Raw genomic sequence first — 16,856 nt, 5'->3', positions numbered from 1 at the left:
ATTAAAAAAAGTAAAAATAAAAATAAAAAACAAACCAACAAAACAATGAACTTTCTGTGTTGATGTTAGCAACGGTGATGTTATCGAAGGCACAAGGAAGCTGAAGAAGTCACCACCATCGGTGATTTTTTTTTTTTTTTTTTTTGAAGATGAATATTCATTCTGTAAGCGACTAAATCTCTAGTTTGAAATAAATCAAACAAGTAAAATAGTTTCACAAATGCGAATTTGTATTGATGATTGTGTGGTACAATTCTCTGGAATTACAAAAGAGTGATTCTCTGATTCGATCTCCTTGCAAAACTTATTGATTAGATTTATGGTAATGTGGATTTGACTTGAACACAAAATATCCTTCAATTTGGTTGATGGATGGATCGAAGATTACTGAAACGGAATTACAATGAATCTCTGGCTATGAGCTTGTTTAGAAATCCTTTGTTCTTCGCGTTCTTCGTGTTCTTTGTGCGTTCTTCGTCTTTGAAGGTTTGTGGTGGAAGTTCTTCGGAGCTTTAGAGGCTTGAATCCGTTGAGCTTCAATGATTTGTGAGTTGTTGATGTTTTCGGACACTTTTGGCTTGATTCCCGTGAACTTTAGGATCTAGGCAGATGATCTGGATGATTCTGCTTCGAATGTTCTTCGATTTTGGGGTTGAAGTTCTTGAAGTTCTTGAAGGCTTTGAGGCTTGATCTTCACAGAGCTTTTTCACTTCTGAATTCTGGTCCTCTAAATGTCTCAGGAAGGCTTCTATTTATAGGAGTTTTGGGGTGGGTGAGCGACACGTGGTGGAGCTTGATTGGTGACACATGTCACAGCTTGATTGGTCCGCTTAAGTCATCGCTTACATGTGCGAGGTTGCTTGAGTCATCGCTTACACGTGTGAGGCTGCTTGAGTCATCGCTTACACGTGCGAGGCTGCTTGAGTCATCGCTTACACATGCGCTGATGCGTGATTGGCTCTTGCATGACACTTGGCAAATTTCTGTTGGCTTCTGAATAGTGATAGCAAAACCTAGCAGCAATACATGGTGTTCTGTAATTTGCTGTATTTTGTGGACTTGGTAATGTGACGTGTCAGCTTGTGATAGGTCGGGAATTTTCCCTCTCTACACATTCATAAAAGAAATAAACGTTATAGCCAAAAACAAAGCAAGACGAAAGAACAAAGGCAGAGCAAGACACAAGCACCAAAAGAGACTATGAACAAAGACACTAGCCAAGAGGACTGGAGATTTAAGAAGCAGGGTTGGAACAACTCTAGAGATAGTTAATGACCTGCTATGTACAAAGACAACATGACCAGGTCAATGATTTGGACCATTTGGTCATCTCTCTTCCTCCTCGTAAATTTTATTTTACCAAACCTTAAAAACAAAACAAACCCCACAACCACAATAGACCAAGAACCCAGGCTCCAAAACACACGTGCAAAAGCAAAAGTTTCAAAATTTAATCACCTACAAATAGCGGAGACACCGAAACCTTGTCTTCCCCCACCAAGATCCACACCTTTATCCCATATGCAAATCTTGAGCCAAACCCGCAAACTTGCACACAATCCAGATTGGATATATATCTTAAAAAGATTGTACATTGGATAATGAAAATTGGGAAAAAGAAAAAAGAAATCGAGAAAAAAGAAACTTAGCTCAGTAGCAACTTCTCCAAAGGATTTTGGGCAGCATCTCCGGTGGCAGGGGCTATGTCTTAGCTAGCTTGGAGGTTTGGTTGGTTCTAACTTTTGAGGAAGATACAATTTTGGTACATGAATTTTCAGAGGCAAGATTATGTGTGATAAGTTTTATTCGTTAGTTTGCAATTAGCTGATGTGGGGCAATGTGACGAATGGGGTTTTACGCTCCACGGATAGAATTGGCACTCTTTTAATTAACAAGACTTTAAAAGGAAATAATATTTTTTTCTTATCTTTCAAGAGTACGTAAGATAAAAATGGGAAATACTAAAGTAAAAAGTAAAATAAAAAAGTTGTGTTCCTAAAACTAATTACAATTTTTTTTCAAAACCTTTTCATCGCTTTCTCAATATAGCCAAATGGACTGCAATAGAAATTTGAGTGAAGGGCTGTGGCTAGGGATGAAAATTGATAATGTGTTCAGTTTAATGGGTTTTTCAACTCAACCCAAGCTTAATAGTGATGGATGAGGATTTTCTTTAAACGGATTAATTTGGAGTGTGTTTGGATTCTAAATTTTAATTCCTTTATGGTTTTTGCATTTTTCAGTGATGCCTAATTAGATACCTGAACCCGACATGATTATGTATTTAATTTATTAAGATAACCTAGTCATTAATTTTATATACAAATGCAAGAAAATAAATTTTTTTTTTTTTTTTAACAAAGGTGTCTCTTTTTCTCTCTTAAGATATTATTTACTTTAGTGTGTCTCTTTTTCTCTCTTAAGATATTATTTACTTTAGTGCAAAAGTGCTTACTAATACTTAAATTTAGATTATAAATGTATTTAAATTATTATTGTTTATCTAATAAACAATTAATTCCAATATAATATTTGGATACAATCTCTCTCTCTCTCTCTCTCTCTCTCTCTCTCTCATAAGTTAACATTAATCTTTTTTTATGTCCACGATGTATCTAAATTCTAACATTGCCAGTAAACAAAGATACCACAACAATATAGCCAACATTTGAAGCTATTGACCTACGCATTGTTTGTACTACAACATCATAATCCAAATTGTTACAATATCCTTTTTAATGGTATAGAAAACCCAATACTCTTTTAAAATAACATGAAACTAATTCATATTCTTTCATGTGTAAAGGTTCAAACTCACCTGTAAACATAGAACTTGGGAATTATAATATTGTCCAACTTTTTGCATTCAAGGATGGAAAAGTATTATAGTAATTTATTTTGTTAATTCTTATTTCATTCACCAACATGTGTCTTTTCAGAATAGTGGAGCGTGAAATAAACTTAAATATTATTTGGAAATACTTGGAGAGTAGAAAAGGAAAAAAATGCGTAAATCTGACCTTTAAAGTTTAGACTATAGTGTGTGACTTTGTTCTTTGAATTGGGCCATACCCTTAGGTTTGTCGAGGTCACTCAAATTTTATGGTCGTCCAACATTTAGTCTGTGCCTTATAATGAATGAACCATCTGTTTGGTCTCCTCTCCACCATAAGACCCAAAAATGTGTACTTTGTTTCTTTACTTCAGTAGTGTGGACCCTCAAGGAGTCAAGGTATAGGCCATAGGATTTGAGACCTATTTATCTCCTGCATCTCAGCCCAATCTTAGATTGCAAAAGTGGTCAAAGAAATGGGAATTTGCAGAGTGAAGAGATGATCAATTGGTATCATCCCATGAGATACTCTTGGTCTAGTATCTTGTTATTCATAGCCCTCAACTGAGTTAAGAGACCTTTGTTGTAGGAAGAGCTTAATGGCTGATATCGAATCCTTACAAACAGTGCCAAATTGATGATGCCAAAAATCATCAGTTGGGTCAATCATCCAAACTAATGTTTTTAACAAGCTTTTAAGATCTGCAAGAATAAGAAAGCTAATGAAAGAGATCACCGAGTTGTGCTTGGTGGAGAAGTTTTTGATATTTGAGTTAGTATCAGCTCATATATTTTGTATATAGATGATACTTTGTAGTCTTTTTGATGTACTTTAGCAAGTGAAATAGATTGTTCCTTTTATAGGTGACTCAAGTAGTTATTGTACATAAATGAGGGTGATACCGATTATTATTCTAATTGTAACGTTCTTTGTCTTGATGAGAATTTAAGATCTTTAATGGTCGTTATTGAATGTGTTGAGTGGTTACTTATCTTTCTTTGATGGCCTACTAATGACACAATAATCGTCCATTAAAATGGACGATTTAATGACTTTTATGGACTCAACACTCTTCATAAATAATATGAAACTAATTCATATTCTTTCATGTGTAAATGTTCAAACTCGCTTATAAACATTTAAAAGTGAAGTTTCGTCACATTATTGATCAGCACCTTTGAGAATTGTGAAGACCTCTCACGTACGCTTGATTAGACAATTACATTTACAAATTTCTCGAACGTGGTTTCATCAAAAACCTTATAGATCAACATTTGAGCTCGCTGATCATTCTTTTAAACCTTTTGCAAGGACTATTTGTGATTTGGAGTCCAAGGTTTTTTTGATCTTGTAAGTTTTTTTGATCACGTACGCGTGTTAACAATTTCGATTCACACCATAAGAATTTTCGCTCAAAATTCGCTTCACTACGAGTTGGTTGGCTTACACATGCATCTAAACAATCTCAAACATTCACAATAAAATATTGAAGGGAGAAAGAATAAAAAGAAGAGAATTGTTTCCCTCTTGGTTACAAATAAGTATGTATACTCCAAATACAACCCTTTAACTCCCTTTTCACACTTTATTAATTTGTAACATACATTTATTTAGCTCCTCACATCTATTCATTTATTTCTTACATATTAAATTTCTGAACACTAATTCACTTCAAGTAAAATTCTAAGCAGAATGGTAACTAGCTAGGTAGGTTGCTATTGCCTTATTGATGAATGAAATTTCAAATCACACAACATTTTGCGAAATAAAAACAAACAATCCCTCAAAGTTATGGTTTCATTGAGTACTTTGTCAGACCAGGAATATGAGTGTTCATAATGTAGTCTTCCCAGTCAATGCACCTTGGGTCAAAGTAAAACAAATTTTCATCGACATCACTCTCTCTAATCGCCACTCTTAGCTTTTCTGTGTTAGAGTCATCAAAGCTGTACGGAAAACAAAAGCTTATTATTATCAGTGGATACATTGAAATCACAATTGAAAAACTAATCATTACAATAAACAATACCAACCTGCCTGTAAAATATACATATGGTTTGTAGAGGTCAACCAATCGCATCACTACTCTGACCTTCCGGTTAAGATTAATATATATGCCCCGATAATACTGGCAAAGCACCAGATTTGCTAACCATAACACCTTCAAAGAATATTGTTAGAAAGAAAAATAAAATAGTGATATTATAGTATAGAGAATACATATATTGAGGGGACGTTTTTCCTGTTATAATGCATGTTTAGTGTCTGATTCAAAATCATTTTAGTGATAATGCATTTTTTTCTGTGATAATGCATGTTTAGTGTCTGATATTATTGTAGGGTTGTTTTGACTTAGTGACATAACAATTTAGATTAAAAATTTCACACCCACACGCCACTTTGTCCAATGGCCAGTGCACCTAGGCACAATTAGTTAATTAGATAGCGGGATATTATAAATTTATATTTAGTGATTGTCATTAGGTGGGTTTATATCATTATTTTTTAAACTTAATAGCTTAAATCTATAGTTCTTTTTGTGCATTTGTCTTATCTAATTCATTGAGTGGTTTGTGATTTGTGTTTGTTGATTGGGAACTACGGCAATTTTAGGCTTACTAAATAGACTTCTCACATTGTATTTTTATTTTTTTCCTTTATTTTTTACTTGGCAATAATTACTAGTCTTTTTGTTAGGAAATTATTGGACATATAGTGAGATAGTAAAAGTAAATTTTATTTGATTAGTAAATTATGAGAAAGTCAACCACAATAATTGAGTTTTTAAGGGTGTCAAGTTATATGTTGATAGATTCAGCCAAAAAAAAGAAGTTATATGTTGATAGACAACTGCATTGTATTGTATTAATAAACAATTATTTTGTGTCGTTTCATTTGTGTATATTTGGTTAATACTAAATGCATGCTAGTTTAGTTTTTCATTAAAAAAAAAATTGATTCATACTTCAGTCCTTCTCAATTAAAATCCTGCGTCCATCCATGTAAAAAATTATTACTAAAAACAGGAACCAAACAAGCACAGTACTTTCATTTTTCATGTATATGATTTTGGTCACAAAGTAATTAGCCGAAAGCATACCTTCAATGGCAGTATATATCGAATATCCATGTATGCTTGAAAGCTAGCGATACTACTAAAAATTTTCGGATGGGGGACGTTGATTGACTTTCCATATCTATCAATCCACGGATTTTGAGTGAAGTACCGGAATGTAAAAATTGAAAGACTAGAGAGTTTCATGGGATTTCTCAATGAAGAACCCACATGGAAGATGATCTGAGAAGACTTATTTGCATGAGTCACCATGGCCATAATAATAGAATTTACCACCATGTCTGCTGGTATCTGCAAGACTTTCAAAATTCAATATTGAAAGCTTGTTGAAAATAATGACGTAGGCAAACACAAGCATATAAGCTGGATAAATAGATTTATCTACATGTATTTGCTTAATGAGTAAAGAATGAATTTAACTCACAACATCTAAGATTGAATTAGGATGGCCAAGAAAGATTTTCAATCTCCCTTTACCGTAGGCAGTAATTACACCATCCATGGTTCTGTAACAAGGAAATTCCATTTAACAAAACGTGAATCAATCATGAAAATAGGAGAAAAAAAAAAAAAATAGTCTAGAATAGTATTATTTTTCTTGACTGTTTTATAGGTAAACGATGGGGAGTGACAAGTGGGGTTCGAATCACAAACATAGAGCATCACAAATGATGCCGTTATTACTAAACTGTCACTTGAGCCACTTTATTTTCTTGATCACCTTATCTTCTCAATTAACCAACCAAAAAATAAAAGATAGTTTTTCAGAATTGTGAGCTTGTATAATTCCATGTCAAATTATGATTACCTCGCGCCTTCAATCCAACCTGAAAATGGTTCTTTGTAAGTACTGGTTACCATGGTGGGACGTACGATAGCCAAGGGCAGATTCTGATGAAATTGTCCTAAAATCATTTCCCCTAATGCCTTCGTATATACATAGGTGTTTGGCCATCCATATAGTTTTGCCCTTGCAATTAATTAAAAGAAACAAATCAAATTAAAACAATAAGGGGGAAAAAAAAAAAAGATCAGCCACAAAAGACTTTGTTTTTGCAATACTTCCTATTACATACATTCTAGTATACACAATCTACAATTTACAAGAGAGCTCATGACTTTAAGTCACAATTTCAAAGTTTGAAATCGTGACTTACACTCATGAGTTCCCTTGTAAAATGATGTTGTGTGTACTATGTGTGTACACTTAGTTGTACACACTAGTCATTTCATTTATTATTTCAAAAACGTTTTTAGTAAATACATATGATTGACATGAAGGTGACAACTATTATGTCATTAAAAATTTTATTAAAGAATTTTCAACATATTCTGTAAGATTCTTAAAAACCTTTTAATGCCCAAATCCTTCATGGTGGATGTGATCTCTTCATTTGTGGCACCTTGTTCTTGTAATCTATCTAGGTATTCCTCCACAACTTCTTTTTCGGCATTGATAACTAATCTTGAGGTTCCCTTTGGCGTGTCTTCCATGTGTAATGGGCTCTCAAGTATGTTGCCCTCCATTTCGCTAGACACATAAGCTGTAAAAACAACAACAGTAGTCTATTGAGGAGAGCTCAAGTAAACTAAATCAGTTTAGAAGGGCAGAGTTCAAGTCTACACTGACCGGTTGATACATGGAGAAGCACCTTCAATTTAATACACTTCTTTGCAAAGTTCAAAACATGCAAAGCTCCATATGTGTTGATGCCCAATGCAACATCATATCTAAAGAAAGGAATAGAAAAGGTAAAATAGTTTCATTGTTTAATTATATGAATCATTTTGACTATGCATACAATATTGTTCTTTGTTACCTTTCATCAAAGTTTGTTGTAGCAGCAGAATTTAAGACGATGTCTATTTCTTTCCACATCTCTTCTATTAATATAGAATCTTTGATTCCGAAATTCTCGTCACTGATGTCACCAGAGATAGGAGTAACCCTTTCAAATATAAAGGATTCTAGATTTGCACCCAAATTATTTTTTAGAACCCTAAATATGTCTTTTTCTATCACCTACAAATAAATAGTACAAATGACTGATTAAACACAAAGTTCCTTAAACGTTACTAAACCACATGTAATAATAAAAATAATTTATTTAAACCTATTTTAGTTTTTAAACATTAAGGATCAAAATAACAATTTTTCCAAATGTAAACATGTATTTTACATTTCACTCTAAATTAAAGAGATCATGTAACATGTAAAAACTGAAAACCAATATGTAGTTTGGTGCATTCATTTTCTTTATTAGAGAATTAAAAATATTTAATTGGGGTACCTCTTCACGAAAGCGTTGTGTAGCAGACTTGTTGTCTGAAGCTCTCACAAGAAGATAGAGCCTTTTCACATTTGGTTGAACCCTTAGTATTTTCTCCACAAACACTGCATGCATTTTTCAAGTAGGGTTATCACTTATCACTAACACCAACATCCTTCAACACATGCACACACAAGATTATAAACAAGCAAAACACGCACGTTGTGCTATACATAAACAAGAGAAGCCAAGGAGGGAGAGAGAGAAAGAGAAAGAACCTTTTGCTAGAAAACCTGTGGCACCAGTGACTAAAACAGTCTTGTTCTCAAAAAATTGGAGTATGCCTTCCAACTCCATGTGAGGAAAAAAAAAATGAGAGAGGGAGAGAGCAAATGATAATGATCTCAAGCAAGAAGTAGATGATTTCTAAGGGGGATTTGAGAGTCCAGGCTCATAGCTTTCTTTTTTTATATAGTATGTTTTGGCATCTTCCACTCATGCTTCTTTCCTTTGTTGGGTATTCATTAGAAATCAATTGCATTGTTACGCTATTTCCAAATGTACTCGTATATTAAATTTTTGTACCAAGGTGGTTGGAGAATAGCACAAGTGGGAAAATTTTGATTGCTGAATGATCACCCTACTGAAGTAGAGTAGGGTAGTTGAACCACAAACCATCAAAGTTTACACATTGTCGCACCTAATTTACGTTGCTGTATAGAAAACTATAAAACTACGATAGTGGTAGTTAGTAGCAGTTTGTTTGTTGGTCAAAAATAAATTATAATCTCATTTTCATATACGTTTATCTTGCCCCTTTATTTGCATTGTTTTACAAGGCTTATTGGCAAGGCATTGATGATTACAAAGGTATAGTCAAAAAATTAAAAAAAAAAATATATATATATATATATATATAAATAATTTTATAAATAAAATTGATTACAAAAAGGTGGCGGCTACGTACTGAAGTTGACGACTGATGAAGTGTATAATTCCTCAACCATTGCTGCTCCACATTTTCAAAGTCGTAAGAATTTCTAAACTTTCACTTTCAAAAAGAACTTTAAAAAGTAATAATAATAATAAATAAATAAATAAATAAAATCACACACACAAACATTCCCTGTGGCTACTAAATTAATAGCTTCGCACGCTATTAATCTCCTAGGGTATCCCCTCTCGACTGCATGGGCCACACACGCTGGTGATACCATTGTGTCGGCAACACTCTCTCTCTCTCCAATAGCAAATAAAAACTGTAAAGTTGAGTTTTTGTTTCGAATATTAGTGGCACGTAGATTGCGTGGTGGTTGGGTTGTTCCCTATTACTGATAATCAGTATAGTTAAGTTTTCGTTTTGAATATAGTAGTTAAATTTGTTCCTAAAAAAAAAAAAAAAAAAAGTAATAAATGCCATAAGAGTATTTATTAATGAAGTAATTTAGAAAAAAAATTATATTTTCTATAAATGCTGTAAGAGTTTTTTTTTTTTTTTTTTTTTGGGAGTTTTTATATTTTTTATAAAAGTTGTGTTAAAACTTAATTAAGTTTTACTGATGTGTGTTCTTAGTGCATATATTAACATACTACTTTAGAAAAAATTTTATAGAAAAATAAAAAAGTTACTAAACCATAAAGACACATTAATCGAACTCTTAAAACTTTCTTAAAATAATTTGTTAATAAATGCTTTAAAAGCATACATTAACTTGAAAAAAAAAGAAAAAAAAAATAGTAGTTACATTTAGTACAGTGATTACTCACAGTGGGGTTCTTTTGACTTGGTTAGTGACATGCTTAGCAATTAAGTTTAAAAATGCCGCACCCACGTGCCACTTTGTTCAATGCCCAGTACACATAGACAAAAATGAGAACTCATAAATAAATTTATATTTAGTGATTGTCAATAGGAAGGTTTGAATCATTATGTTTTAACATAATAGCGTAAATCTTAGTTCTTTTTGTCTATTTGTTTGATCTAATTCATTGAGGGGGAAAAGTTTTGCTGCAAAAAGAAATCATCATGTGTCTAAGGGTGCATATGACCAAGTGGTTTCTTAGACATTTATCCCTTTTTTTTTTGCTGCCACATAATTATATATGCATACGAGTATGCAGTAAGATCTTTCCCTTCATTGAGTGGTTCACTTCCCTCTTTCGTTCCAAGTTTATGATTTGTGTCTGTTTCTTGAGCACTATGGCATTGTTAGGCTTACATAATTAATAAAAGTCCTCACATTATTATTATTATTATTATTATTATTATTATTATTATCCTGAATTCTTTTTTACCTAGCAACAATAGTTAGTATTTTTGTAAGAAAATTATTGGATATATTATGAGATAACAAACATAAGTTTTATTTAATTTGTTGGTTGTGGAAAAGTCAACTACAACATATGATATGACTATATGAGTTTTGAAGAAAGTTGAGTTCTATTTTGATAGAAAATTATATATATTGCAATGTATTAAGAAATAGTTTTCATGTAGAAAAAAAAAAAAAAAAAAAAAAAAAAAACTATTACGAAAAACAGGAACCAAATAAGTACTGTACTTTTTAATTTTTCAGGTATATGATTTTGATTTCAAAGTAATTAGTCAAAAACATACCTTCAACCGCAGTTCACATCGAATAGCCGTGTATGCTTGAAACCTAACAATATTGCTAAAGATTATTATCTTTGCAGACATTGATTGGCTTTTCATTTCTATCAATCCACGGAATTTTTTTTTTTTTTTTTTTTAAATTAATACTAAACCATCAAATATATTAGATCAAAAAACCACTGCTAAGAGCATTCTCATCAAGTGTGATAAATATTTTAACATTTACCATTTCAAAATTCTATTTTATCAATTTTAACATACCACTTTACAATCCACCAAATATCAAACATTCTATTTTTTTTTACAAGTTCATTTAAATAATATTATTTTTATTTTACCACTTTGTCTCTCTCTTTCCACCACTTTCTTCTCAGTCCAAGCAACCCCAATCACAGCCACACCCACGACTAGCCACTGCCAGACACCACCACCATAAAATAAAATAAAATAAAAAAAACCACCAGCTGGCAGCCACCACAATCCCCAACCACCAAAATCACAAACCCAAACCCACAATCTCATCACCACCCAAACCCACATCCTCATACCACCATCAACTAGAAAAACAAAAACAAAAACAACCTAGAGACCCACGCTGCAACAACTAGTACCACCTCAGCCACAGCAACCACACCTCAGCCATGGTCAACCATTGTCACAGCCACAGTCACACCCCCAACCACCACAATCACAACAAGTTGCAACCCACCACATCCAAAAAAAATTAATCACACAAAACCACCATCAATGCCACTCACAACCTACAAATCCAAACCCCACCACTGCAGCCCAACCTCACCCCAATACCAATATCCACCACAAAACCCACCACCCAACAACCCACCCGAATCCGGCATAAAAGCTCCGAATAGCACAGATTTAGCATAGCGAACAAGACCAATCAAAGAAATCGCCTCCGATTTTTATTTCTCGTCGCTCTGGTTCTGACTCTAAACCTCTTCTTCGAGATTTTCAATTTCTTCTCTATAACTCGAAGTGTCACGAAGCCCCAACTTGGAGAAAATCTTAGCGAGCTTAGATTGTTCTGGAACAATCTCGCTCTTGATCGAAACGAGCAAACCCAAAACAGCATGTTTAACCTCGTCATCTCTGGGTAGGGCTGTACAGGAGACCCGCCGAATCGCTCAACCCAGCCAACCTACTCGAGTCCGACCCACTGCCACTCGATCCGACGACTCTGGCGGTCAAACACGGGTTTCGAACTGTCAAACCCAACCCCAGTGGGTCGATTGTCGGTTTTACATTTCAAAACCAATGAAGCCCTACCCAAATTGATACCTTTAATGTTTTTGGCGAAATATTAAGCATCCTAGACCAAATCCGACGAGATCTTGCCATTATTCGACGAATCTAGGCCAGATCTCGTCGGATTCGGCCAAATCTCGCTGGATCCAGCCAAAAATCGTTCCGGCGATGAAACCTAATACCCGAACTGATACAACCTAAAACCGACAAGACCCGAACCGAAAAATCCTACCAGATCATCCGGGTCGATTTCGGGCCATATTTTCCTCCACCTGAATAATTTGGGTCGGGTCCAAGTTGGGCACAAACCTGACCCGACCTGACTCGTGGACACCCCTCTCTCTAGGATCCACGTAAGGCTTATTGTTAGAGCACTGTTTTCTGATCAAAACGACGAGCTCTTCGATGTTGTCATTCAAATCGAACCACAAAACCCACCACCCACCCACCCCGATCTCAACCCCAACCAAAACTCACCACCACCCACCCACCTCGTTCTCAACCCCAACCAAAACCCACCACCTCGATCTCAACCCCGTCAAAATCGTTGCCGAGCACCATCGATACCCACCAAATCAGACCCACGAAACCCACCAAATCATGACCATGAAACCCACCAAATCAGACCCACCACCTTGAAGCTTAACGAGGAACAGATGAGTGAGGGAGAGTGAGAAAGTGAGGGAGAACCAAAAATGAGAACAAGAGAGAGAACCAGAGAACAAGAGGGAGAGTGAGAAAGTGAGCTGTGTTTGAGGAGAGAGAGAATTAGAAATCAATAAAATATTATACAATCTTGCTACAGTGCACTCTCAAAAATGAGAGTGCACTGTAGCAAGATTGCAAATTTTATACCATATACAAGTTTTGATGGAGGGGTTTTTTGGGTTTCAAATGCTAAAAAATAGCATTTATAGTATTTAGCATTCTTAAGGAGAATGCTCTAATAATTGTACAATAGAATTATTTTAGCAAGCCTAGGAAGAGAAACTAAAAGCAGCAGGGGAAACAAAATCACAAAACCTTACATTGCTCGAATGCAGAAGAGTGTGCATATAAATATATATATATATATATATATATATATATATTACAACATAACCTTTGATGAATACCACAGGAGTATCGTTATGATGGGGCACGAGTTCCGTTATGAGTTACGACTCCCCATCATGGCAAATAAGAGCATGTGCTTAGAGCTTTCTCGATTCAACTGTATGGATTGCCAGTACTTAACACAACAGAGTAAGATGTGTAGCTTGTGACAATTTATTCCTGAATGCTTTGAGGTGGCATATGATGAAGCAGCATGAATCATAATTTACAGAATAGTTGTGCATTCATATGAACAATATTGTAATGCGCCCCATGATGCTTTTCATGATGCTTGTTTTGTGAAGTCCTGTGCCACTGTTGATCAATCCACGGATTTTGAGTGAAGTACCGGAAGATGAAAGTTGAAAGACCAGAGAGTATCATCGGATTTGTAAATTGGTCCATATAATATAAAATTATTATTTGTTGGAATAGTGGAAAAGTGGGAGGATAGAAAATGGTGGGAGGATGGAAAAGTGAGAGGATAGAAAAGATTTTATTTTCTCTCCTATTTGTTTGGTTGAGAGTGGAAAAGTGGAGGGATGAAAAAAATGGATTTGAATAAATTTACTCATATACTCTTGTTAAAGAATGATGCCTAATTAAAACAAAAAAGTAACAAAAAAAAAAATCTCTCAAATTTATTAAAAAAGTAAAAATCATGTCCCAAAAAAAATCACGTCTAGTTAAAAAAAAAAAAACTCACGCCCAGCCCATAGAAAATCAAAAAATAAAAAATAAAAATAAAAAAGGAAAGAAAAGGCAACTTTATTGCTAAAAAAAAAATAATAAAACAAAGGGCAACATTTCTACCCAAAAGAAGAAAAAAGAAAAAGAAAAAGAAAAAAAGCAGCTTAGAAAATCAAAAGAAAAAAAAAAAAAAAAAAAAGAGGCAACGTTGCCCAAAAAAAAACATAAGCGAAAGCAACGTTACTGAGAAGAGGCAAAAGTCATCAGGTCATGAATAAAATGAGGGGTAGGTGAGAGGATATTTGTGTAAAATACATTTTTAAGCACTTTTCTCTTCTCATTTTCCTCCCAAATTGGGAGGATAAAAATAGTGGATCCGGAGGGAAAACTTTCTCCCCTATGTTATGTTTCTCTTATTTTCTTTCCTTAATCAAACAGTAGAAAATAACATTTTTCACCCTATTTTCCATCCTTCCTATTTTCACCCCAACCAAACATACCCTTATTCTAGATTTATTTGGCAAACAATTAATAGAATTTTAGGGATATTTATTTTTTCCTAAAACAGAATTTTAGGTTTTTTTTTTTTTTTTTTTTTTTTTTGAGAAAGTGAATTTTAGGGAATTAATAGCACATATGAGGGAAATCATATCCGCCATTTATAGTTTATCCGAAACCATGACAAACAATTAATTTAGTTAGTTAATAAAAATGGAAAGAATGTTTTACTTTAAGGGATAATAGTGTATTCAATATTTAGCCAAAAAAAAGATAATGCTGGGGGACGTATTTAACGCTTCAAAACAGTAATTGAAATGATTCGTAAAATTTTAATGGTAGCTAGTGGACATGACTAACCGAAATCACGGCAAACAATTAATTGAACATTTTAGGGAGTTAATCGTGTAAGAGGGAAATCATATCATTTTAGGGAGTTGTATAAATATCTAAAACCTTGGTTTTAAATTTCTATATTTAATTTTTCGCATCTGATGATTGCTCTTTATCATTAGACTAAAATACTAATTGGTTTTTGGTGTTAGTGGGGATTAAACCCCATATCTTTTATTCAACGAAAGAAGATTTTGTCCATTGAGCTAACTGGAATCTACTTTGGTGCTACTAGATAAATGAAATTGTGATCATGTACCTTTAAAATAGGGCTTAGTGGTTTCTATGACCTTATAATATTCATGAGATCCTAGTTTCAAAACCTTTCGCCAACATCTTAGGGCCACCCCCATGGCCTATGAGATTTCTTTTTGTAATAATTTGGTGTGTGTGGAATAGGGAATTGTATACACCCGAGAGAATATGCAAAAAAAGGTTTGAATATGTAAAAATAACGCTCTAAAATATCCTATTCATATGAAATAATGAAATGATAAAAGTCTTGCATGATGACATAACTTGACTAATATGATTTTTGGATGTCTCATATGGAAAATTATTAGGTATTCTCAGAGTATAGAGAAATAGTGTTCTCTCTCTCTCTCTCTCTCTCTCTCTCTCTCTCTCTCTCTCTCCTCACATTCATGGTAGACTCCACCATGAATGTGAGAGGAAAAAGCACAATTTTCCATACTTTAAGAGTACCTAAGAATTATTCGTTTCATATGACAACATGTTCATATGCTTAAATTTGAATCTCTCATGATTACATGATTTCTATTTTATATTTTTAATCCAAATAACGATATGCTATGATATGATAGATTGTTCAATGTATGACATAAATAATGACCTTTATCTCTTAGAAGACTTAGTCAAGTAAAATGATTGTTTAATACCTTCTCATTTTATAATCTAGTCTTCAAATTTAGATAATTGGTTGAAGATTAAATATTTTCGATTTAAATAAACAAGTAGAAATCCAAATATAAAACCCTAGATCTAGGGTTACTTGTCTTGATCCCCCGTTTGGATCGTGGGTTTCTCACAATACAAAAATGCTAATTCATTTTTTTTCTTCTTCTTTCTTTTTTTTTTTTTTTTTTTTTTTTTTTTTTTTTTTCTTTGAAGGGGTTGGGGGGTGTTAGTTTGACTTTTTCCTTTTCCCAAATTATTTAGTTTGTGACATTTTACCTAAATCCATTGTATCATATTTGATTATTTTGCCCAGATGCTTTTTAGTACCCCTTACTACCGCAAAAATATATAACCAAAGTTTGAAGTTATTGACCAGCAAATTGTTTCGACTGCACAAGCAAAATCCAAATTCTCACCGTATCTTTGTAATAGATTTACAACACCCAACACTCTTAAAAAAATCAAGAAATAGATTCATATTCTTTCATGTGTAAAGGTTCAAACTCATCTCTCAATGTGTAAAAGAAAAACTCTTCTAAAAAATATGTTTAAAGGGGAACTTTGATCGCATCATCAACTCCTTTGAGAGAGTTATGAAGGACCGATTTTTAATGCTTGATTAGACAAAGTTACATACAAATTTCTCAAACGTGGTTTCCTAATGGATCAACATTAGAGATTGTGGATCCTTCTTTTGAGACTTTTGCGATGACGTACTGTTTTTTATTTGGAGTCAATTTTTTTCCCTGTAACTCTCTATAATGTTTTCCATTATCTCCGATGCATCTTGGAATACATATGAGTAAGTCTTTCCATATAAACAGCCGAGTTATCAAAGTCTTCTTTGGTATGTCCAGCAAACTTAGCAATTACTTTTCCAACCACACACATTTTCTCTCTGAAACCACTTTGTTACAAGTTGGTGGGTTTAACATATTCACGCACTCTCAAACATTTCACAATAGGAGACATACTGGAGAGAAAAAGGAAGATAATTTTTCCCCTCCCAGTTACAAATGGGCAAATGCATAGGATACATATACTCCATATACAATTACAACTATTTCAACTCCCTTTTCAGTTTTCACAGTTAATTCATTTATAACATACATTTATTCAACTACTCACGGCTATTAATTTATTTCTAAACACTAACTCATCTCGATAAAAAACTTCACTTGATAAAACTCAGGTGTACATTC

The 16,856-nt window shown here is 33.7% G+C and overlaps 2 protein-coding genes across 3 annotated transcripts in view; both read right to left on the bottom strand.

Annotated features, from left to right (window-relative positions):
- LOC115979679 (alcohol-forming fatty acyl-CoA reductase-like) overlaps positions 1 to 16,856 on the bottom strand; it is an 86,624-nt gene that overhangs the window by 12,548 nt on the left and 57,220 nt on the right. The gene's annotated exons all lie outside the window — the stretch shown is intronic.
- Positions 4,396 to 8,720, bottom strand: LOC115979665 (alcohol-forming fatty acyl-CoA reductase-like). Of its 2 annotated transcripts, none has more exons than XM_031101729.1 (10): positions 8,459 to 8,720; positions 8,202 to 8,305; positions 7,731 to 7,933; positions 7,541 to 7,641; positions 7,262 to 7,454; positions 6,719 to 6,880; positions 6,335 to 6,416; positions 5,935 to 6,201; positions 4,868 to 4,995; positions 4,396 to 4,780 (listed from the first exon to the last, which is right to left on the bottom strand). In XM_031101729.1, the coding sequence occupies exons 1-10, from the start codon at positions 8,535 to 8,537 to the stop codon at positions 4,624 to 4,626; spliced, it is 1,476 nt and encodes a 491-aa protein (XP_030957589.1). In that variant the 5' UTR covers positions 8,538 to 8,720; the 3' UTR covers positions 4,396 to 4,623. The 2 variants fall into 2 exon arrangements, with proteins under 2 accessions (XP_030957589.1, XP_030957594.1); XM_031101734.1 differs by having other exon boundaries at positions 4,666 to 4,780; positions 4,872 to 4,995.

Source organism: Quercus lobata, chromosome 1 (assembly GCF_001633185.2).
Source record: "Quercus lobata isolate SW786 chromosome 1, ValleyOak3.0 Primary Assembly, whole genome shotgun sequence".
NCBI classification, from domain to species: domain Eukaryota; kingdom Viridiplantae; phylum Streptophyta; class Magnoliopsida; order Fagales; family Fagaceae; genus Quercus; species Quercus lobata.
This window is presented reverse-complemented; position numbering and strand designations above follow the sequence as displayed.